Source organism: Diadema antillarum, unplaced genomic scaffold (genome assembly GCF_040938485.1).
Source record: "Diadema antillarum isolate AM-2024a unplaced genomic scaffold, OU_Dant_1.0 seq00000894_RagTag, whole genome shotgun sequence".
Classification (NCBI taxonomy): Eukaryota; Metazoa; Echinodermata; class Echinoidea; order Diadematoida; family Diadematidae; genus Diadema; species Diadema antillarum.
Genome location: NW_027271757.1, coordinates 413,562 through 439,088, shown reverse-complemented (window position 1 = coordinate 439,088; position 25,527 = coordinate 413,562). Strand labels below are relative to the sequence as shown.

Sequence of the window (25,527 nt, the reverse complement as noted above, 5' to 3'; positions counted from 1 at the left end):
AGCACGCAGACAGTAATGGTGGATGGATTACAACAGCCTTTACAGAAACTACTGGTGTTGCTAGGTTTGCATTTCATTTGGGAGTGAAGCACAAATAATAATGCTTGCCAACACGAGGGAGTGTTTTTACATCAGATCAAGATATCTCACTTCGCCTGCATCAGGCGGCCACAGTTGTCAGTTTGGTGGATATGGCAGTGCTGCTCAAAACACTCCAGGCGGGTTCAAACTCAGGTCAGCCCACATCTGCGTCATTATGCGAGGCCGAGCGCAATGCTATTTGATCAGCATTTCAGGCTTTCTGGGAAGCTCAATGCGGAGAAGCCAGTGCATGGACTGTGGCATGGGGGATACATTCGTGCGGCAATGCACACGACCGTGACAAGTATGTTCGCATTACTATGCCTAGATTCTGCATCCAATTAAACCTCCCCCCCCCCCCAGCTGTTTGAAAGGAAAGCTGCTTGCGCTGTTGCGCTCTCTCTCTCTTCTCCTCTGGCACATACACTGAATGAAGTGAGCGAGCTGTTGGAGGTGCCTTATCGCGCTCGCATTCATGTACCATTCAGATGCTTTGCTTTCGTTTTTGTGTGCGTTTGAGCGGTCACAAGATATCACATATCCATTGGAGACTATAAATAGTGGATGTGCCTCAGTTTTATGGAGCACTAAGGCTTGGTATCCATCAAGTAAGTGGACATGGCATTGTGTTTTCATTATATTTCTCACAAAATGTAATCTAACAGCAAGTCTTCAGAACACATTTCAAGGTTCTTTGATAAAGACAGAGCTGGATTTTTTTCTAAATAAAAATACAGTGGAATTACCTTTTAAATATGTCAAATCCAACTGGAACGCATAATCCAGAGAAATGTATCTTTTTACTTGCATCTTACAAATAAGTACAACTCGTCATCATGGATATTTCAATCAAATCTAGCCCCTTCCACAGTACGTTTTGTTTTAAAAAAAAAATCATGTACTGTGATAGTCAGTAGGATAGACAAATCTTACTTATTTGCCTTGATAAAAAATCAATTGCAGGTTTTGCCTGGAACATAAACATTCACAGCCTAGGTTTTCTTAAACCCCATTTTACACTGTAAATCATTTGTTGCCTTTCACCCATTATTCACTTTGTTCCCTCAAATTTGGTCAATATTTTTAGATAACTGTGTATTTCTTTTAACTGTAGCACTCAGGATCCCTCCAGATATTTACATATTAAAGATATAATCTATATCAAGGCAGAGATTTATACCTTTTTTTTTTTCCTGACATTTTTCTGCAACCCATATCACATTACACCCCCTGAAGACGGGAAAAAAAAGTGCAAAAAAACAAAACAAAACAAAAGCAAAGAATTTTATGCCAGTATCACCGCCCTACATTCACACTTAATCCAGCAGTGTCTGCTTCCAATTGCCTGCTGAAGCAAGCATGGATCACATTTCATAAACAACTTCTATCATCCTAAGTCCCAGTACATGCATATTACTGATAACCATTACTTCAGAGGCTTCTTGCTTCTACCAATACTCCCTTTGATGTTTACCGACGGTATATTTAAGCCCCTGCAGTTCTAAAACAGAATCGCTAAAAATCATCATAATCAGTAGGGAGGTGACCTATAATGTATAATTTCTTGCTCTGATATCTGCACCACTCCAAATGCCTAGCTTTGGGCAAATGTTATTCATTTCCATGACTGAGTCAGCCAGCATCTTTGAAATGAATAAATCATCCAAAAATTCTTCTCTGTAGTGGATATGATGTCTGTTTAAATGTTCTCAGATTTAAACAGACATCATATCTACTACAGAGTATTTTTTCCCTCTCTACCATCAAAAGATAATGTGTCGCTGAATGACAGTATGGGTACATTTTATGTAACGCATTTGTTCACTCATTTCAAGCCTCCCTTCAGTTTCAATGACGGCACAGAGTATTTATCTTAGGTCTATGAAGGGACAGATATTGTATTACTGGGCATAATCTAAAATGGTCTTGTGTAAGACAAGTTGGTTTCAGTAAAAAAAAAAGGTGAACTTTTTTTTTTTTTTTTACTATGGCTATCCTCAACATTAATTGGTCACTGCTCTTGTTTTTTTTTAACCAGTCATTATTATCCCCTCCAAGCTGATGCACGTACAAATGTAGCTGCAATCTATAGCAAATCATCAATTTCTAAGCTCAAAGTTATGAATATCTAACTTGAGGTTAGAGATTATTTTTAGCTTTAAAGCCACTTCTTTTATTGGGCTTGAGAATTTCACAGTGAATTCTCAAGTTTTATCTGCTGATACAAGCAATACACTATACAGGGAAGCATGAAGATGTTTTAGATAAATGATTAGGGGACAATGCAAATTGATACAACTGACCAACAATAGTCAATTGACCAAGAAAAAAAAAGACGAGTAAATAAACACATCTACAGTGTACATTAAAATCTCAGAATTAATTAACCAACCAGACTTGGTCAATGGCCCAAGTGTGAAACCCGACTATGAAAAAAATGAATTGATGTCATGTAAAATGACACTGTCAGGCTGGAACATTATCATCATTACGAATACATGGTTTGACATGAGGGTTTCATTACAATGTCTATAATTCTTTGGTCCAAATCTTTTGGGAATCATCAATAACCCAATTAGTGTGGATACATGTACACCATAAAGTGTCAACATGCTAAAACTGCAATTCCAAAGATGTAGAAACAGTGATCTAATGTAACAAGCTGTCCCAGTGCTCGAGTCATTTAGATCTATTTAAAAAATCAAAACTAGAAAGTTTGCTATTAGAGATGCATCAAAACAGTATTTGAAGGAATAGATCTACACTTTTAAAACTGTTTAAACAAATAATGATGGTAAATTAGTAAGATTGGTGAAATGTAGTTAATAAGTTATCCAATGCAATACACGTTTCAAGTTTTATTATTCGTAGCTAAACTATTCTACATGAGCTACATTACACAAAGTTAATGTGCCACTCAAATAACCACCAAAGCAAATAGATCTATTTCTTAGTATTGCCTTCTCGTTTGATTATTCAGGAACAAGGATTGAACCCTGTAGCATCAAACTCAAGATGACAAATGTTGCCCACTGAATTAGCCTAGACCATAGAAAACACTGCATACTGTACTGTTTCATTCATGTAACAAAACACAATCATGTCAATAGTGTAAACATTGATCATGTTAAATTCAATAGAGGTCTACTGATAAATCTACAACTTGTAACATGTTTAGACCTGTTAAAACATTGTTGCTGCAACTTAGGGCCTACACTACAGACTCTACATTTGCCTGGAACACGTCCACTGAAAACCACTGACAGTGGCAGGCAACAGTGGTGATAAAAGAACTAACGTTAAAATTAGTAACTGCTTAACACCATGTTAGACCTTCTAGGTCTAGACCTCTAAGGAAAGGCACTTAGAATCTACATTTACAACTCTTGAGGGATCATGAAGAGACTCTTTTACAAGACCCTACACAACAGCCTGAGAAAGCTAACTGTTAGTGCTCTAGTCTAGATAAACGACGGGAAAGTCGATCAACAAGATCACTCACTCACTGTGAAGAGAATGGGAAAATCCAAATAAAGTTCATCCATGCCATGCGATGCGCAGTATCATCTTCAGAAAACTCTGTCGATCAAGTTAACCGTTAACGAGTTAGATCTACTAAACGTTACAGTCGTTCAAACATCGATCGAGTACCATCAAACTCGGCTTCAATTCAACCTGGGCCTACCGGTTAGTTCTTTCAGATTTTCGATAACTCCAAGACTTGGACTATGAATAAAAAATAAGCAAAGAGAACGCGTCCCACAACGCAAATCAAAAATTGTCCCAAGCATTTCCCTAAATACTAGTAGATAGCACACGTCGAGATTTTACAAATCATCCACGATGTGATGGAAACCGTTAAAATGTGTCCTGCGAACCATGTCGAAAAAGATCACCAAAATTCGTGTCGAAAACCAGGCTGATTGCAAACTTTGAATTCGGAAAGATCTCCGCCCACGCACTTCTAACTCCTCCAAACTATCGTGGGCGACTACCCATGCCACTTCTTTTCCTCTCGAAGCACCGAGCCATCGAGCTCGGCAACCTCGTGAAATCGTTCGGTTGACAAAAAACGGCCAACTCCATGCCGCAAGCGCAAGATTTTTATTGGCGAAAACAGTGTGACAATGTAGAAGAAGGGTCAACCGGCACAACGAAAAGACGATTTTAAACTCAGGGTGGTGGAGAATACCGTAAGCAATGCTATTCACCTTGGATTGGAAAACAGAAAATGCCGAGAATTCTTGGGAATACTGCAAACGGCAGGTAAAATAAGTGTAGGAGATGGGTGGCATAACTCACCTATTTCTATTTCGTTGTGGATGATTCAAGTAATGTTTACAGTATCTCGACGTTCTACTAATTTCCCGCGATAAAAACTTCGGTCGAGTCGCGGATCCGTCCCCTAGCCTTTCATAGAGCTTTGTTTGCAAATGCGCCAGAGCGCCGTTTTTGGCAACTTCAGTAAGATGATGTCATCATATCTCCCAAATAAGGATGGCCCTCTTCCTAATATGTGCGTCGGGTTAGTATCCTCCATTGCCAAAAGAAGCGTATTGAGTTTATTCGACCAATAGTAAAGGGTAGTGCGCGAGCTATTGCGACATGTCAGGACACGATTTCCCGCGCTTTTCTGGCAGGTACTCAGGAATGACACAGCATTTGTTCACGAAATTTCTTCTTTTGAGATCGGCAAATCGGCCGGTCATAACAAACATTACCGAAGCGCATGGTATCGCGAACTCTCAACCTGAGGTGGCGCACTACCTCTTCACTTACCATTCCCTGAGCGACCACACAAAAACTCAATGCATGGCATATGATTGTCATGTGGCATGCCTCATCCCTCTTTCTTTCCGCGATCGTACAGAACTCCTTTGCCTCCTCCTTCCTTTCTTCCTTTTTACTTCTTCAATGCTTAGTTCACCCATTCTTTCATTCCATTCCCCCCTTTTCCCCTACATCCTCTTTTTATTTCGTATTATTGAAATCACCTAACTCCATTCCAAGCAAAACCCGACTCGAATGAAGGAATACTGATATTGAAACTGGACATCTTATCTACCAAATCAATGACAATCCCATTCGTCTTTCGTCAACCAGGGTATCTAACAAGGTATCAAAAATTCGGAGCGAACCTGCTTTATATTTTTTTTCTTCCTATTTTTTCGAACTTCCTTAACTTTTTGTAACTCTTTATTCCTACATGATCGCGCAGTTTATTGATTATGAATTGTATGATTACGACAGAATGATAGCAGCTTCAGACCATAAACTCTCCAAAAATGATTCAAGAGTGTCTTTGTGTGTATGTGTAGGTGTAATGAAATTTATAATGTTAACACATACTCCGACTAGTTTATATCAAAGTAAATTAAGTAAGCAGCGTTTAGAGAAAATGCACACAAAGAAAGGATTTATCATTAAGCAAAATTAACCAGATTACGATTAAAAAAATTCAATGCTTCCGCATCATGCCATGTAAGATTGATAAGTGCAAATTATAGAAACAAACAAACCCAAGTGTTTTAATATTTTACAAAAGATTAAACAATGATGATACAGTGGAAGGTGTCAAAACACATCAAAAAAAAAATAAGCGTTGTATATTGTTTTTCCAATAGGCCCTATGGCTACAATAAAATATTGTTCATCCCGTGACAGGGGCGGATCCAGGAATTCCATAAAGACTTAAGAGGGGGCGCTTTTACAAAAGTAATGGGGGAGGGGGTGCACGCACCCCCAATTTTGTCTTTTTATTTCTATTGTTTTAAGAAAAAATAAAGGGGGGCGTGCCCGGTGCCCATCCGCCTCGATCCGCACTGCAGTGAGGTATTTTGAACACTATTTCTGTGACATAAAATATTTTGAAGGTAGTCCTATGTGATCCTAGAACCATGTAATGATTTTCATTTTTTTTCCAATACTCTGGTTAACAGTGATGAATTCTGCGTGTTTGCTCTGTCATAAATATCACGTTCAAACGCTGTCAAAATATGCTATTTGCTCTTCTTGACAAAGTCCTAGGTACATTGTTGTTATGTCACAAATCAAACAGGGGAAAATCATTGTATCATGACATGATATAACGACATGCTCAGAAAAATGAATAGGAAGATTTTTTTTTTTTTGATTTAGGGTATCCTACAGTATGTTTTCAATGCCTGTCTCCGTTGTCACTGAAAACATTTATTAAGAAACCTGAATATTAGATGCTCCATCAAGTTTCTCAACCTAACAAACCCTACTAGTAACATTAAATCATGTGAATTAGGCTTGATTTTTTTGTATGCTAATGCATAGCGTGCTCCCAACGATTTCGCGTCTACGCTGTATCTCTTCCCCCTCCTCTGCCGTTCCAGTACTGGTGGTTCCCCGTATTCGTGCGTTGACCGTGGAATTTGGGGGAAGCCCTCTGACAAAAATAGACTTTGTTTACAAACACTTGTGACCTTTCTCCGAACTTTCTGTCGTAGTTACTGAGGCATTGTGGGATACCTCTACGAACAGAATGGCGGCGAAGAGCGATTTTTTCTGTGAGCATATTTCGGCCTTTTCACAGTCCATACGGTAAGCTTGAAATATTTCTACTTCGGTGCGTTCACGTTTACACACATGTTGCTTCATGACACATAACTGATGTCAAATGAGATGATCAAGTGAATTTTACCGTCGAAAACATATTCGTGAGTTGTGTACGTGTATACATCGTCAATCGCCGCAGAAACAAAGTAACATTTCACCGACACGGCGCTGATATCATGCCCTGGAGCACCGGGGAAGCAAAAGCCGCTGTCTCGCTGCTGCGATTACAAGGCGCGGGGATTTATGTCTCCTCGTACGATCCGTACAGTTCATGTCCTCCTTTCTTGTTTATGTGTGGGACTATGGCTCATGTACATTACAGCATATGTCGATTTGATTTGTGACCAACAACTGATTGTGATGTATCTTTCTGTCCTGTTAAACTGGCATTACATTACTACTATACTAGTGTGACAATACTCTACTCATGACTTCTTCCCCTTGGACCATGACTACAACAGTAGTGCTTGGTAAAGTATGTGCCATACTAACCCCGGGACGCTCCGTGTACACAGTTACACACTGTAACATTCGAACATGAATACAAATCAAGAGAAATTAGGGGATACAGGTAAATAACCTCAGGAAACAGGAGGGAAAATGAATTGAAGAAAATCCTCATTAATAATACACATAATTATTCTTAACACTTGCCCATTCACTGGATTTACATGCTTTTCAATGGTAAAACGGGCGGTCGATTAGATCTACCACAATGATGAGCTTGTGCCGGTGTTCAGTAAAAAATGTCACTTGTGTTTGTCGCTGAGAATTCCGCGTGTATGGTACGAGTAAACAATCTGAACCTGGGATATGAATCTGCAGTATTTTCTGCCTCAAGTGGAATGAAATTGAGGAGAAACTGAAGGATATTTTCTAAGATACAAGGTATTTAATCAAAAAGTGGTTGATGTGTAGACGCAGTGTAGTAGAGACTCTAGGTCCAACTGTACTTATAGTTACCATTTGTTGTGTTAACCGTGGAATACAGAGTGATGTGCAGTTTCCGATACTGAATACAGTAGATAATACTATTTTAGTAACTTTGGGATTATTAAATAGGCTACGTACATGAACATGAGTCTTCACAGAATTGGATACAGGCATAATAGCTGTATACTGTTAGTACAATAATGAGTAAATTAGATCTAGTCTCGACTATACATTGTTTGTCCATGGCGTTGAGGCAACAAAGACCATCTGTTATCTAATCTAATCATCCAAACTTTACATTGTACAGTATGATATGAGAACACTGACATTCATGTGGATGCAGAGATGGCCATGGGAAATGTGATGAGGAACACCAAGCAGACTACTGTGCATAAGGCAAAAAAAAAAAAAAAAAAAAAAAGTGTGAGTAGTTTCTTGTCCAGATTGTCAGAGAAGGGTGATTTGGGAAGTCCTTACTATTTGATATCTTACATTTTCTCTAATCTGAAGCCGCTGCATACATCGGCAATTGCAAACCAGCATGAGGCGCTGGTATAGTTTCGCACTGCCTTACAGACATTAACATGCCCAATCCAACCCTAAATATTTCACTACCTAAAATACTTCAATACGAGTCTCTATGGTCTGATAAATGAATATTTGCCGTTAGTTTTGAAACTTTTACTCATTAAATGATGCGTATGTGTATGTATCATACTGATGGCTGCACTACCGCGTACATTGTATTTGCACATACCGGTATCATACCATGACTGTCTGCTTGAGCACAGTGCTATGCTTCAATTTATGAAAGCCACCATATTGTTCCGAAACGTAAAAGTGTCTTGATGGCATCCCATTTTCTTTGCTCAATTTTCCACTAATAGATATTATTCATTTCTGGTCAGTTTTTCTGTTTGCATTTGTTACATACTCAAAAAGCTACATCACTTCGGTGATCCCTCGCATTTATCCCCAAGTTGAATTATCCTTCGGGTTTATGCCAGGTTCAAGTGTGTACGTGTGTGTCACACACAAACACACTGCTATAGCTTCAAACCATTCGAGCATTGAGAATTTCTAGGTTTCTGGGACAAACACTGAACTAGGGCTTTCTATAGCTCAGTCGGTAGAGCACCGGGCTAGCATCCGGAGGTCTCAGGTTCGAATCCCGATGGAATCCCATTTTCTTTGCTCAATTTTCCACTAATAAAATGTTTTAATGTTAAACAAACAGACTTTTGAGATTCACATGTAAGTGTGGGTTGTGAAATTTTAGGGTCATTTTGTACATGTTTGAAAATCACACAATACGAGGTAGTGCGAAACTACACCGGAGTATTCTAGCGTGATAGTGGACACTGGAAACCAAGCCAGACTCATAGATGCAGTCTTGAATGTTTGAAGAGAGCTTGCCTATTCATGACATTCGAGTTGTGTAAGTGCTGATGCTTTCTCAACAGCACACCGCATCTGGGCCTACAGTGTAGCGGCTGGTTTGTAGATCATTCTCTCTTCGCGGTAGAGTGTGAATATGCCCTACATCACTAGAGAAGATTCTAATGCAATGTGTGTATGACATCATGATTGGTAGATGAATTTCCAATGTTTTTTGGGCAACACAATAGCAGTTGATATAAAAAAAAAGCCAACATGACAACTCAAAAAGGATGGGGATGAGAAACACAACTTTTTGATATTTTCAACAGGATTTTGAAAGATATTACAAAGTAAAATAATCCCTGATGCTGTACCAATATTCTTGCGTGCAAGGATGAGAAGCTACTTTTTTTTTTAACTTGGCTGCATATACTGTTGTATCCCAATGGGGGAAAGGATTGACGAGCAAAATACAAATTTGTATTTCACTTCCAAGATTCCTTGTTTATCTAATGATTATCAATACATTTCTACCTTTGCCTTGGCTCAGTGCAGACTGTACTGTCAGCAGTTTCAGTGATTAAAAAAAAAAAAAATGATTGCTGGCAAAACAGACATTCTATTCTCAAAACAGAAAGGAATGACTTGGCAGCTGAATTCCCATTCCAGTGAGCCAGGGTACATTATCATTAATGCCACTTTTGCTCATTTATGGAAATATGTTATGAGGCCATTATAAAGTGATGGGGCATTGATAATGATTTGAACTAATCAGTGATTGTCAGTGCAAATGGGCAAATAAGTTTTGCCCCTGAAATTTAGGTTCAGACAACAAAGTGTACCCAGCAGCCTCATGCTTGAAGTGAATCAAGCATAAAGTGGCTTTTCTCATCAGTAAAATTTAATAGATAAGGCAGAGCACTGTATTCCGTTTATCATGGGTATTATCAATCATTGTATGATTCATGGTGGTCTCATTTCCCGTTTGTGTCAGTATTGTTTATGTTTTGTTGTCTCTTAGAATGTGAGGATCTCTTATCCAGTGCACAACTATAATGAGCAAGTGTCAGATAAGAGGGCAGAATTAGATGGAGTGTAATAAGGTTATACTTTCGTATAAGCCACCAGAATTTTGACTAGTCTCCCACAATTTTTTGGCAAGCCATTGACGTCAGGTATCTGTGGAGTATGTTTCCTGAAATAACTGCCACAAGATCTTGAAATGACGTACAGAAGATTGTGAAAATGAACATACTCTCATGATCAAAGCCTTATGTACAAGTAGTTTAGATTGTAAAGTTTGACCATATAGACAATCTTTGCTAGATTTCAAAGAATTGCTAGTACTTGACAGATGCTGCATTTCTACTACACAGCAAGATAGATGGCAACATGTTTTGAAATCAACAAGCTACAGTTCACTTTGAATCCCCCCTTATGAAAAAAATGTTCACAGTTATAGAAAGTGATGATCAATACTGCTTACCAATAACATGTGATACCACTATCAAGTATGAGTCCCTTTGTACTTCTGCAAAAGTGAAGCTGAAAACATGACATGTATAGCAACGAAGATGCTACCAAACAGCCATTATTCAAATTTTCTACAGATTCTTCATGATGTACGTCATTGTGAGTCAGTGTAAACTTTCCTACAGAATCTCCATGATGTACATCATTGTAATTCAGTAGATATATTCTTTTGATTTTGCATGGAATCCTGTGCCGAAAATGCAGCTTGAGTGAATGGTTCTATGTGATATATTTGATAATATTCTTGCCTGTGCTGGGTCTGTTCATCAGGAGAATTCTATGGAATTTCCAGCATATAGCAGACATAACTTTATATGCTGAAAACATATACTCTTTTCTTTACCTATTGTATAGGTCTTTAGATGCTAGCATTTGATATTTTGGGTGGGTTAAATGTTGTTACAATCTGTTGGGCATACATGTATCCATTGGTAAGCCATGTATTACTGTAAAAGTGGAAATTTTCGCAGTGTTGAAATTTTTGCGCATTTCACGCAACCAGAAGCTAGCGCGAAAATAAAAGCATGCGATTTTTTTTTTTGTGCACCATAATTCATGTTCCAGCAGTTGATGTCTTGATTTCATGGAATTAAAAACTCGCAGAACTCTTCTTACCCCGCCAAGCGCAAAAATTCAGTCGTGCGAAAATATCCACTTTTACAGTACTTGGCAGTCTGGTGAGGAAAAACTATGTTTATAAAGGTGGATGAGAACATGAACATATGAGGGGATGCATAGCCTGTGTCTATTTTATTGCATTTTATTGAATTTGCCATTTGCTGTCTTTTGAGTTACAACAAAACAAAACAAAAATTGAGGACAAAATTGCAGCTAATATTTTGGGTTTGTTTAAATTCTTCTGAATATTCATTACAATAATGTAAATCATGACAATGGGACTTGGAGGGGTCATTTATTCATTTGAACTTATGTAGAATGTGTGATTTATGCGATATCTCTACTCTGTACTGTAGCCCTAATACAATCAGCTTGGAGCTCTATGTTGCTAGAGCAGCTAGCAGGGCAAAACATTGCTCTCTGCACAGTCAAAGCACGCACAAGCCATGTACTAACTGTAGGTGTACCATTACCCTTGTATGTGAAGACTGCCATGCTGTAGCAGCTTGCGATGTGTCTCACACATTTTGTGTCTTTTAACTCGATTTCTGACTCGTCTGACTCATATATGCAACTAGATCGTCATCTGCAAGCCATGTTTCTTTGTGAATCGCCCTGTGCAGGAGGAGTTCGTCGCCGCAGGCGTGGCAGGCCCCGCCCCGAAAGCATTGCATCTCTCGTGTAACAGGTGGACTGGAGGAGATTTACACCAAGATTCAGTCGGGATGGCAGAATGTGGAAGAAGAAGGTAGCTATGACACTGTGCCCAGGCCTTGTAGCCTTTCTGAGTATCAACAGTGAGAAGTGAAGACAAACTTGTTTACTGTAATTGTGAATATTAGAAATATGTAATTATATTGTTATTGTTGTTGTGTTTTTTTTGTAGTACATGTATTGTATACGCCAAATATTTTGTGAGGTTTTTATTTTTGTGAATTTCTCAAGTTGAGTGCTATTCGCCAATTCAAAAACACATGAGAATATCAACTGTAGTGTTGACATGAATGTGACGTGCATGCATGATACATTTCTCCATTCAGTCCTGTAGTTCGTGCTTGTGAATTTAACCACTCGCAAAATTGTCTGGAAGTCTCGATTCGCGAAGAATTAGACTCGCTAGATATATGGCACATACAGTAACTGGTGTGCTCATCGTTTATGTATGCTGTAAGCTACGTGTGTGTAAAGCACACAGTTTCACAGTCATAGCATGTTTGATGTGTGTTGAACCAGAGCACACCTTTGTAAGAACGTCCTGTATAGCTGCTTATACCCCTGTTCCACAGAGATTTTCTTTTTGTCCTCTGTCACTCATCGGAAGCAAAGTTTTTTGCTTCCAGCCACTCACTGAAGTGTATCGATTGCAGTCTGCTGACTATCGACTATCGGGTCAGTGTCGGACATGTCGGGTGTGATCCGATGTGGCAAAATCTTCCGATGAAGGAACTACGCTGAGAGCTTAATTCGCCATCGGACGTCAGGTCTAGGTTTTCACTGACAAATTTGCTATCAGCCAATCAGACGCAAGGATTTCAGTAGTCAATTGTCGGTGTAAATCACTGACAAAAAGTTTCATGAAACGGTCCCCAGGTCTAGTCGCAGGTCCAGTCAGTGTCGGATAAATGTCGAATCTGTCTGATAAGTGTCAAATCAATCCAATGTGTGTTAGATTTCTGTTGTGGGGCTAACGGGCATGTCAAGCCAACGCCCTATGACTGTCTGTAGAGTTTCTGATGGCTAATCAGTCATCAGGCAGGTTAACCAGAGTCTTGGGCTCTTCTGGCATTGGTGTCACCCTTGGTGAGCCTTGGTGCGAGAATCTGGAGCTTGTCGGATCAGATTCCATCGGAACTTATCAGAACGCCGAAATTTTTGCATTTTGAGGATCAGATGCGCCTCTGATAGTAGGGTAGAATGGAACCTTTAGATGGGTATAGTGAACTTTACTGTCATTGTCGATCCAAGAGGTTGACTATTCACTGCGATGCAGATGACATGTTTCAGATATTTTGCAGGGATGTGTGGTCTATAAAGCGGATACAGGATGTGAATGTGAGTGTATTTGATCTATACCACTGGTATATGGCGAGAAATTATATGTTCTGTCTGGGTATACGCATAAATGGGGAAAGAACAACAACAAAAAGCAAAAGGCATGTAATGTGGACTTGCCCATTAATTTTGTACCTGTGTGTAACCAAGTCTGCTAGTTGTACAGTGCATGTGTTTGTGTGTGAGTGTGAAGATGCATCAGGGAAAAGAAAAAAGGTTGAAAAAAGCATGTTGGGGGATGTAATGTAATTCCACTCATCCTGGTAGTAAACAGTGATTCTAAGAGGAAAGGACACTTTTTCATCAGGTTATTAAACAAGATAGCATGGAATGGGGAGCATGACACTTTTTTTTCAGTGTCAGCCTGCAATTTTGTCCGTATATGATGGAAATGAAAATAATCCTATAATTTCCTTATCCTTTCCTTGAAGGATCTTTCACTTGCATAGGAAGAAAGTAATCTGCCTTAACAAGGTGAATGTAACGTTACAAAGGTTCCATGAATCGACCTTGTGCTGTATATTTGGTTCGTGAGCTTCCATTTTAACTTTTGTTGATTTGGTTATTGTTGAAATTGCCTTGTTTTGCAAGTTTATGGAGCTGCTGCTATTTATGAGATAAAAAAGAATATGATGAATATGCAATGATGACTCACAATGCAGCAAAATTATTTCAAAATAGTCACACCTGGATTTGGATAAGACGAAAGATTATCCGATGATTCCTAAGCAGTACACCGTGTGAAAATCTCTTTCTTCTTCTAAAACATTAATCATACATGGATTGACTTGCAGACTATTCAAAGTGTATCAGCAGCGATGGATTCTTTCAGCCCCATTCCAAGGGTGAGTGTTTCCCACGTGATCCTCAAGAACAGGAGGCTTCTCTGATGTACTGTAAAAGTAGAAATGTTCGCGCATCTTCATGCAAAGTGAAGCTCGAGCAAATATAAAAGTGCGCAAATTTTTGGCTTGGATTTATTTTATATTTTTGATTGCAAGGTAGGCATATTGTAAGGGTATAACTGCTATGTTATTTGTAGTTTTCGTTACACATGCTAATTCTGTAGAATGAATGAATTTGCTGCCATCATATTAAAATGCAGACCAGATACCTTTTACTGTGGTACGTGCGGCCAAAAATATTGAACCACCTTGGCAGTTGTGAGCTCTTAGAAGTGCTCTCTCAATCATCGTGACCATCCACTAAATGAAAAACATGTCATATTCATCCTACCTGGCCAAGTGCCAAAAAATTTATTAGCATGAAAATGTCCACTTTTACAGTAACTTGATTATATCACATAATTTACAATGCTCTTAACAGAAACATTTTGCACTAATTTTTAAAATTCTTTTTATTTTTGTCATTGACGTCTCAAGATGACTATTGTAAGGCATGAAATATCATCAAGTATGGCAGTGATCACTGACTGCATTATTTCAAAGCTGTGTTGATATTATTACTACACATTGTCAGTGTTCCACACCATACTTATGACCAAATATAATTCTTCTATGGAAAGATCTATGCAGTGGAAAGTTTATATTTCTTATGTGAGTTATATATTTGCATTTAAAAAGCAGAGTGAGAATGTTGAATGTTGAATGTTGAATTTCTCTCTTTTTGAAAATGTTCAAGATTACTTTGAAAGAATTAACTTCGATAGTGTTTAATCTGGCTAAACTCTTGTGTGCATCAATATCGTCTTAGGGTGCGTTCAAGTGCTCTCCTATAGCATACTGTACCATACCATACCCCTCCCCTGCCAGAGGAGCGCTTGAACATTCCTAAAGTCTACCATACCTTACTATACCGAGCCAAAAGTGGACCACTTCCCGATGTGCTCCACTTCCCGATGTGCTCCACCATAATCATACCAGTAGTTGGCATGAGAAAAATGTGCAAAACATGCACTACATCATAATACAGAGAGTTGATTCTCTTTGTTAGGGACACCTGTAAGTAGCGTAAAAGCGCACCAGGTGCACGACCCTGTTGCTACAAAACATGTGACCCCCTCTGACTGGAGTCTCAAAATTATTCGTGGGGTACGCTTTCTCCACAGAGCGCTCGAACACTCCAGATCTGGCATGGCAAGGTATGGTACGCTTTGGTTCAGCTGTTCATGGCCTTTGAGTGGTACTCAGTCCATAAACCATTCCTGTTCTACTTCCTCCATTTCCTTACCTTCCATTCTTCATCTCGTCCCCATCCTTCTGTCCATCAGTGGGCCTGCTGGCAGGGCGCTACCAGGTGGTGCGCGTCCTCGGCAGGGGAAACTCCTCCACCATCGTCCAGGCCCATGACACCTTCAGGCCGGGCCACTTTGAAGTGGCCATCAAGATCCTCAAGCCGGAATACTTTGCCCTGGGCTATCAGGTACAACTACTCCTTTTCCCCTCTCCTTTTCTCCATTTTTCTCCTTCAATCTCTCTCTCTCCCTCTCTCTGTCTCTCCTTCACTCTCATATATGCCAAGGAAGCACAAAGGATACAATAGGGGGCTTTAAATTTTGCGATGTGGACATATGAAGGAAAAAAAAAACTTGTTCTGTGCATGCGCAAAATTGCTTATCAAAATTGATCTTGCATCGTCTGAGTTTTTACTACACGTTCTGGGCCATTTTTTGCATTTGCTCAATTCACGATGCAGAGAGGGTCTACTTGATGCACTGATCATATGGGGGTGCCATTTTACTTTTTTAGTTGATATTTTTATTGTATGCTTGTATACATTTGAATGTATTCATGCTGATTCATGTAAGATCTCCGCAATTCAGCCTGCGGGCTGCAATGGATGTTATTCAATAAATACCTTTCAATGAAACAACTTTTTACAGGGCGTGTCTTCACTTTGATCTAAAACTACTTTGCAACATGCAGGGAAAGAGGAGAACAGCCAGTGTAATAGTCGTCTAAACGTCTGTGTCGCAAATCTAAAGCTCCTTATTAGATATTAGAAATACTTCAGCTGTTAGATAGAGGTAGACTATCCACATACATAAAGCTGTTGAAGGTGTGATAGGTGATAGTATCAGAATGTTTTTAATGAGAGTAATGCAATACCATCATGATGTTGATTTGCTCGTTCAAAGAAAAAAATGTTACAGAGGCAGCTACAATAGGCTAGAAAGTGAAGATATTGTTTACTGGGTTGACCATGAAAGTTTAATTAGACTATAATGCTTAGTCATACCTGTGAAGGTTTTAATGGCATTAGTCATCAACAGCGCGAAAAATTGTTTTTGTTTTGTTTAATTGATGATTCTAAAATTCACGGGCGTGTAGCAATAAATGGTGTTAATTGCCTCATAATGGAACAATGTATGATACTTAATGTATCCCTACACTGATGATTTTTTTCGAATTTGCTTTTTGATGGGAAAAAAAATAATCAGGAACGATCTCGTTTATTTTTTTTAATGAAGTATAAATCTGTACGAGCTACTGCAGTAGATTTGCTTCATCACCCAGTCTGATTTTTCAGAAGATAACAAATTTAAGTTAAATTTTCAATACTGTAGAATTCATGGATGTGTCATCTATGTTTTAGTTTAAATGAGGGATCATCATCCAATGTACGTTTTTTGTTATCTTCTTGTTTGTTTGTTTTTTTCACTACAGGAGAGTCACCTGATTTTGGAGCTGAACAAGGCAGATAGCCATAATATCTGTGGAATAGTCAAATTGTTGGTAAGTTGTTATATATTCCTGTATAATTTGTCTATTTTCTTTTAGTCTGTTTTCTTTTAGTAACTTTATAGCCTTATTTTATTTGATCAGGCCAAAAAGAAAAAAAGAAAAAAAAAAGATGGCTCCAATTCTTAAATTTCAAAAACTGCTCATTGGAACAACATGGATCAAAGGGGGAAAATCTTTAGGCAGATACACATTCTGTAATTATGTGTGTGCAAACTGCGAAGCAAGAAGTGTAGGCTTACAGAGAGATGTGTCTGCTCTACTGCAAATGAACTGTTTTAGAATAACTCGTAATTCATATCTTATGTTTTTTCCTACAGAATACCTTCAAACTGGGGCCCTTTTTCTGTATGACCTTTGAACTGATGCAGCCATGGCCATTACATCATGTCTTCAAGAAGATAACGGATGGAAAGGAGGTAAGCGATGTACATGTGAGCTTGTCTTCTGTTAAATGGTTGTGCTGTGAGAAAAAAAAAAAAAAAACCCAAAATATTATTTGATTTAAATTTTCTATTTGAATTGACGTGTTGTACAATTGTACGTGACCACCATGGAAGCGATGAATGGCGTGCAAATGTCCACAGGACTGACAGCTTTAGGTCTCCTCTGAAGGTCTATTAAAGCAGTAGATATAAAGTGCCTTGACTAGGGGGGCATCACTGCTGCTATGGGTCTTGAACCTAGGATCTTATGAGTCCATCGTCATTTCCACAGATCCACTGCAGTTCCTCTGCACAGGGGGACTGGATTAGAAAACAAAAAAGCCTAAAAAAATGGATGGAGCAATCAAAATTTGGCTGCATTGAAAAAACAACAACAACAAGAATCATCCCCATGCTATCGTAGCTTCCACTGAAAAAGCAACAAAACAAAAAAAATAAAACAAAAAACAATCTGTGTGGTACCCAGAGAGAAAGAGCGCTACATGGATACATGTACATTCAGAGAGTTAAACAGAATGGATGGATGGATGAATGGATGAATGGATGAATGGAAGGAATAAATAAGGAGGAGAGGGAGAAAGAGAGAAGGATTGGTTTGTGCAACATTAATGATATTTTGCAGATTTCTTCATCAAGATAAGCTCTATTCATGTTCCCAAAACCTATTTCTCTCATTTCTGTGTTTCTCATTGGAGGCATGATTACACAATTCAAATTCCTTATTGGATTTGCGGGAATGTAGCATGCAGCGAGGAATGTCCCATAATCTAATATTTCTTCCGAAACAGAAATATGATTTCTGTGTGCTATGCAAGCACAGACCTGCACGTGTTTGCCATCATCACCTGAAAGTGCAGAAATTAAAGTGTGTCTTCTGTATTAAGGCTTTTAAAACACAGGAACACTTTCCACACCGCTATAGTGGCTTCATTATTGAAAAGCAGTAGCAGTGTTCAATTTTTCGTAGTATCTGTTTGAAATGGTCATATTGAGGATATCCTTAATTTCCCTTTATCATCACATTTGTATTGCCACTGGATTTGAGTGTATATGTGCATTTCATCATCAGAAAGGTTAAATGCGTGCTGTTATCGCACTATCTTTGGAGTAGAGCTAAAATGTCTCAAACTGGTTACAGCGTGGATGCCTAATGTGTGCTTTGAGTTGGCAATTTACACACTCATAATGATACAGCAGGTGTAGAAGTTTAGTTCTACCAGTCACTCTGTGGTTTTACCAAATAGTAAACATATGATTATCGTCAAATTGTCTTCATAATTCCAATGAAAATAAACATTTTAGCTTTTCGATGCTCTAGTGATTTATCGTGTGGGAATGTCGACTACAGCTGCTTTCAATACAGAGAGTAAAGGGTGGATGGAGTAACTGTCGATTGAATAGTTCCCACTTATCACAGCTAGTGTGGTTACTAAAATGTCTGTGTTGTGTTAGGTTTCTATGTAGAATGACATATCACCTGCCTTGCAAAGGAACGGCTTAGGTGGACAGAGAGAGAGAGAGAGAGGGAGAGAGAGAGGCAGACAGAGAGACGAATGCTCGAAAGAGAGAGGAGCGAGAGAGAATTCTTGGGAAGTGAATGATTTGAAAGATGTTATGATAAATATATGCATTATAACGTGCAATCATTCTTGCTTATAGTCGCCTTGAAGTTTTCTTTGCCCCCCAAGTGAAAGGAGGCGGAATAATAGTAGATTTCCCTTAATTTAGACCTGCAGAAAGAAAGGAGCATGTGAAGGCATGCTATACCTCATTAAAAAAAAAGTTTGCACCTTTTTCTTGTCTACTAGGATGATATTGTTGTCGTCATTATCATTCTCTGATCTCATGATCATAGTCAGCATTGCCATGACCAGTCCTTGCAATTTTGATGATTTTGTGATATTTCTTTCATCATCATCAATACCATCAATGTCATTATCATCATCATCATCATCATCATCATCATCATCATCATCATCATCATCATCATCATCATTATCATCATCATTATCATCATCATCAACATCATCACTGTAATTAATAAAAGTTTACTGAGCAAGCCACACTACAGCAATGAGACTACTAACTTTATACAGCTTAAGGGCTTCAAAAACAAGGAACAGCTTTCAGTATTATCAATGAGCACTCAGTACTCTGTGTGCAATGGGAACTATGAGCACGTTCAAGAAATGGTGGAGAGGTTTGGATGTAATAATGCTATGCTCTCTCGTCTTTGCGACGCACTTATTTCCTGGAAAACCTGTCAGGGGCAATTGACTCTTGGGTGAATTCTCCTTGAACCTCGCGCCGTCATTTGATATCGCTCACGAGAATCTTTTGCTTGAGCAAGTTTGATTTCTCCCACCCCCCCTACCCTCACTACTTCCCAGTGTCTGGGTATACATACAATCAATCTACTTCCCCATCCCCTCTATGAATGTGATGGGTAATCAATAGCTCGGCGTCAGGTACCTAACTTGTCGCAAAAGTCTGCATTGGTGTTTGGCCGCCATTCACTCTCAAGCCTCGGTTAAAAAGGATAATTGATTAGGAAGAGAAAAAGGAGGGGAAAAACTGAGAGAGGGAGAAACAGAGAAAAGGTAAATTGAGGATTTTTTTTTTTCAAACAAAAGAATGGAAACAATGGATTGTAGGGAATAAAGAAGAGTTACCATGTGTCGTCCAAGTCAATCTAACCATGCAAAAAACATGAGGGCAACATTGTCATACACTAAAAAAAAAAAAGAAGAAAAACTTATGAAAGAAGCATAATGTTCTTGGAAATGCCTCTTCTCCCAGGCAGCGGTTGGGAATGAATATGATATTGATCTGGGGATAATTCGCTCATGCCTTTACGCATATTTATAGAGCTCTGTAGCAGTTGTGAATCTGATGTCAAGATTAAAGTCAGTGGTGTTGCAATTAGCATGAACATGTACCTTTCCACCTGTACTTACCCTTTTGAGTCTTGTGTGCAGTAAACTTGGATATTAAAATAATCACGAAAACAGTAAAGACAATCCGGACATTTTTTTTTTTCTTTGCGTAGATTTAACCCTTGTTCCTTTCAAAACAATAGAAAACAAAGTGAAATGAGCCTTTTTTTTTCAAGATCTTGCTAATAAAACATCAAAACACTTTCATAATTCAGATATGTTGCATGAGATGTAGACATTCTGATTAAACTTTAGACAAAATCTTGTAAGGCGAAAGATCACAAATTTTGCTGAAAAAAAAATGTTTTACCTTGCCATAATTTCAGCTATGGTGACCAATGGTAATGTAATTTGGCAGAATGGATACATCGGTTTAGTTCAGTTCAGGTTCAGTAAATATTTTTCATCCAACAAAGAGTAAAAAAATACAAAGCATGCATTACACTTACATCGCTTTGATCAAATTGAAAAAAAAAAATCAACACAATAGGAGTCATATAAATATGAGTCATCAATGCATTATACTTTGAAAGCTGACAGAAAAGTAAGTATGGAAAAAGTATATACATCTTTACATGACAGGACAGTAATGAAAGGTCAAAGGTTAAGATAGATTTACAATGTACTGACTAAAACATCCCTTTCAAGCCATAACCATAGCCAGGATGTCCAATGGTAATATAATTTTGTCGGAAGGATAAAACTGAACAGTGATTCGATTGCCTAAAAGGCAAAGGTCAAAGATCACTGAAAGTTTAAAGTGTCATTTCCTACCATAAATTGCAGAAAGAAAGCCCAATGATGATGTTGTTTGGTGTTATGGATAGCAGTGAGTTGGTAATATCTTACCTGAGCAGAGATGGAGTAAGGTCAGTCCTCGAGGTCAGTAATCAAGATTGATGAACTCCTTCAAAATGTAAATGAAGCATCATGTACCTATATGCAGGTATTATTGCATGAGAAGACTTAGTCATCACACAGAAGTTGACTGCATGCTGCAGTCAGATTGGTCTAGTTTTCCTTTTGTTTTGATTTTAATTATTTCAGTGCTACAGAATGCCATGTCAGATGACTTTATGATAATGAACAAGTATACTACTGGAGAGTACCATGACAACAAATGCATTCTAAAAAGGAAATGGTTGTTTTTGTTGTTGCCAATATACATATGTAGATGTCTCTATCTTTTTAAAAAAAAATATGGAATGGTTTCATGTCACTCCAGTGAAGTCGTTAAGTTGCCATCTGCTTTCAGTATCTTGCGATGCGTACTTACTTCTGAGTGTTAACGACCAAGTCATAAAAGTCAACATGATCCCATCCCGCTCGTTGAGTTTGTTTATTTGTTTGTATGTTATGTTTACTGTTGCTATGGAGCATTGAAGCTAGGGAGGAATGACTACGAAGGATGACCGGAAGAGCCTGTTGGGTTTAGGCTTTCTTCCCATGCTGTGGTGATCGATGCAGCATCCAGAAATATAATATGAACTCAAATGTTTGAGCTGTAGTCCATCTTGAAAAAAAGTCAAAACTTTGAGAGAGAAAGAAAAAGTATCTTCTCTTCCTATTCTGAAAATTCTGAGCAAGACACAATTGCATTCATCACATTGGCAATGATGTAAGATGGCAGACTTGTCAAGATACAAAGCATTATCAGCAGGCACACGTCACAAATACGAGTTGCCTGCAATTGCGTGCACACTGTGTGGAAGCAGTAGAGATGGTACTGTACACGTTAAAGCATTTGCAGGTTTTAATCGTCTGCCATTCGTCAAGACTAAAGCCGCCGTGTGTTCACTGTACCATATCCGCTTACATTTCGTATATTAGATTGACTTTTCAGCAGTACAAAGTTCCTGCACGTCGGGACTGTGTGTGGTAATTTCATATTGGTCAATTGCATGTCCATTACGGTCAATTATGAATGTCACAAGCATGAGTCTTATGATTTATGGCGATCCTGATAAAATTTGAGAGGCCATTCGTTCTAATTGACTTTTTGTTTTTGGATCGGTCAGCTCTCTCCCTCGCTCTCTGAGCCAATTTTCCGCACACAATCTTCATTTCTGCCTGCCATTTACGCTTTCACACATGTTACCATGTGTCAAATACCATACCCGAACTCTAGAATTATTATGTCTTGTCCATTCACTAGTCTGTGATTGAATAATCCCTTTAAAAGCTTCTCATTTGCCATGATGACCAGAAGACAGCTGTGAAAATGTGACAGTGAGTAAGTGCATGGCAACTTCGTGATGTTTATTCTCAACTGCCGGTTGCCCCACAGCTCAAGCATTCTCAGCGAGATATCCAGCGCATTGAGGAAGGTGTTTCTGTCCACATAATTGCATTTTGAAACGATAAATTAGGCAATCAAGTGACAGGACTTATCCCTGATGAAATCTTGCTTGAAAGTGTCAAAGCGGTGTAAGCACAATTAATGAAATGATCTGTAGCTGAACGTCTCTTTGACTTATAGGCCCGAATTCATGAAGGTGGTACAAATGAAACCATGGTTTAAACCATGGACAAAAACCATGGAGCACCAAGTGTCGCATAGAATATTTCCTTACGAAATCAGTCATTTCGTTGATGAAATGATTATTTTGTAACGAAATGACAACATTTTGTAACTAAATGAACATTTCGTCCATGAAATGATAATTTTATTAACGAAACAGTCATTTTGTCGATGAAATGACCAATTTCGTAACGAAATATTCCGTGCGACACTTGGCGTTCCATGGTTTTTGTCCATGGTTTAAACCATGGTTTCATTTGTACAACCTTCGTGAATTCAGGCCATTATGTCTCCTGCATAAATTAACAAGATAGCTAAACAGCTCTATGACTTATCTTGTCTCCTGCAGAAAACTTATCACGTATTCCGTCATAACTATTCCATTTCATCTATTGTATACGCCATATATTTTATGAATGTAATATTTTGCAATTGTGGACTTGTACAACAATTTTCCAGTGGTTGAATTCGCAGTCAAGAATCCCATGGATGGAATGTGAAAGAATTATCAAACAGTGTACAATGCACTTATTTTGATACAGAAGGAATATATTTATGAGTTGTTGATTTTGCGAGTCATGATTTTGCGAATATCTGTTGACTTGCAAAACTCAGAAAGTCAACACTGCAAACCCCCCTCCCCCCCAAAAAAAACCCACCATGCACAGTATCCTTTGTCACATATTCTTTTTCAGCTATAGCAAAGCAAACATGCACTTTGTATAATTAGTGTATTTGTCTGGCATATAATCTGGTATGATGCATTTATATCATTGACTATTGAATGGGGAATGCAGCGCTGCCTGTCCATGTGTAGAGCAAATCTCTCGTTTGCGGCATTGCAGAAATGTTCAGCACTTCAGTCAGATTTCCCCACAAAGATTAATCCAAGAAAGAGTATGTAAATGTAGACGCGCCTTGATATTTATGACAGGGAGGTCGCTAGGGTTAACCCGTTGAGGACGAGTCCCGAATATACTCAGGCAAGTGCCTATGGGAAATGCGAGTTGTAGCAAAATCAGCCCACCCTCAACGGGTTAATGTTCGGGTGTTTATGGAGGGATTTTATATTCTCATAACTTCTCTGAAATCACCGTGATGAGTTAGTGGTCAGAAATGAACAGACCATCAGCTGATGTTAGTGGGCAAACAATGTTTGCGGGATGCCACTTGGTCACTGTCCCGTCTCTCTCTCTCCTTTCTACCTCAAGTTCCTCTCAATTACCAACTGCAAAAGTTAGGTTCAGTGGTGCAAAGAGGATACCCTCCTTGGCTAAATTTCCCAGGGGATCTCCTCCTCGCCCCACGGGGAAAAAAGAGACACTATCGCAGAGATGTCATAAAGTCTGTTGTCTTTTGTTACCTTTATCTGTGTGTGCATGAGTCTGTGTGTTTGTGTGTATGTGTGTGTGTTGATAGATAGCTGGCTTCTTTGTGTTTTCAAAACGCTTCAGGTCTAATCTTGATTAGGGGAATGCGATGCTCCAAGCGGAGATGCCCTAACGTTGGTGTCAAATTTCAGGTGCCTCTATCTTAGTTTTCGCAGAGTGCACGGCTATTGCGTGCACCAGCTAATTTTGCGTGATTCCACAGAGGGTTTGGCTAAGCTGAGGGTGCACTAGAGACACTAATGCCAGCGACAAAGACCGTGCTGGTTGAATAATTTGCTAAGTTGTGTAAGCACAGACTTGACAATATATATGTAGATTTCTATGGCTTCGAAAGACTGATACAAGGTAGATCGAACCTTTGATTTTCCCTAATAAAGCTATAGCTGCTTTTACTGTGTTTCACACAAATATCTAATCCTAGAAAATTTGGCTATACCTTTGCCCATCATTAATTGTCAATCATACAAAATCTCAAGTACTCATAAGGCAAATTTAGTGCAAGAGAAAGATATCTCTTTTGATATATGCATATCAAAATTTTTGCAATACCAAAAATATCAGAGGAAATTTTTTTGGTTTCTTTTCTTTTTCTTTAAAAAAATTTTTTAGATGATGGTATTTCAATGACTAGATCATTAAAAGTGTGGTCCTGCAGTAATTTTCATACAGAGAATCACAGAAAATCTATTTACCACATTGTACATTCTTCAACAGTGTGAACTGATAAAAGCTATCCTTGAAACAGACCATTACAGTATCATTCTGTCTTTTTGTACGATTCTCCTGGACACTACGCATTATCTCGCATACACTGCAAATTTTTGTCACGTGCATCGCCTTGTGTTCAGCTACGACCCGAACTGTTTCTACTGAGCAATAAGATATCATGCTACGTGGCGATGCAGGGGGATGCAAGGCGAGGGAACTTGCAGTCAGTGGTGAACCAGGAAGTCGGGTCTTATAAGGTCACAGATTGGGTTGCGCACGCACTACCTTATGGGCAAGTAAACAATTAAGATGGCGGCATTCAGACCGAGACTCAAAAGGCACACAGTGCAGTACATTACAGTTTAGTATAGTGTGATGCGGCTGCTGCAATCAATAGAATAATGCACAGAATCTCTCGGTAAGAATTTGAGACTTTCTGGCACTGTACCGTGAATTTTTTTTACCAGCTCTGTTTCTACCGAAAAACGTCCCTCGCATCACTTGACATCGACCACCTAAAGAGGTGGACATCAGATCGCCTCTAATCACCCACTTCCCAATGTGTTTCTAAAAAATTTAAAAAAAAAAAATAAAAAATTGAGGTGTTACCCGCATCACTGCGCATCAAGAGCAAATAGTGTA

The 25,527-nt window shown here is 38.8% G+C and overlaps 1 protein-coding gene across 1 annotated transcript in view; it reads left to right on the top strand.

The window, feature by feature from the left end:
* Positions 1-647: 647 nt before the first annotated feature.
* LOC139740988 (dual specificity tyrosine-phosphorylation-regulated kinase 2-like) overlaps positions 648-25,527 on the top strand; it is a 120,635-nt gene continuing 95,755 nt past the window's right edge. Inside the window, exons 1-7 of the mRNA XM_071651573.1 lie at positions 648-689; positions 6,558-6,651; positions 11,754-11,878; positions 13,977-14,027; positions 15,413-15,564; positions 16,809-16,877; positions 17,204-17,302. Coding sequence (XP_071507674.1) covers positions 6,593-6,651; positions 11,754-11,878; positions 13,977-14,027; positions 15,413-15,564; positions 16,809-16,877; positions 17,204-17,302 — 555 coding nt within the window. The 5' untranslated portion in view covers positions 648-689; positions 6,558-6,592. The remainder of the gene's footprint in view (positions 690-6,557; positions 6,652-11,753; positions 11,879-13,976; positions 14,028-15,412; positions 15,565-16,808; positions 16,878-17,203; positions 17,303-25,527) is intronic.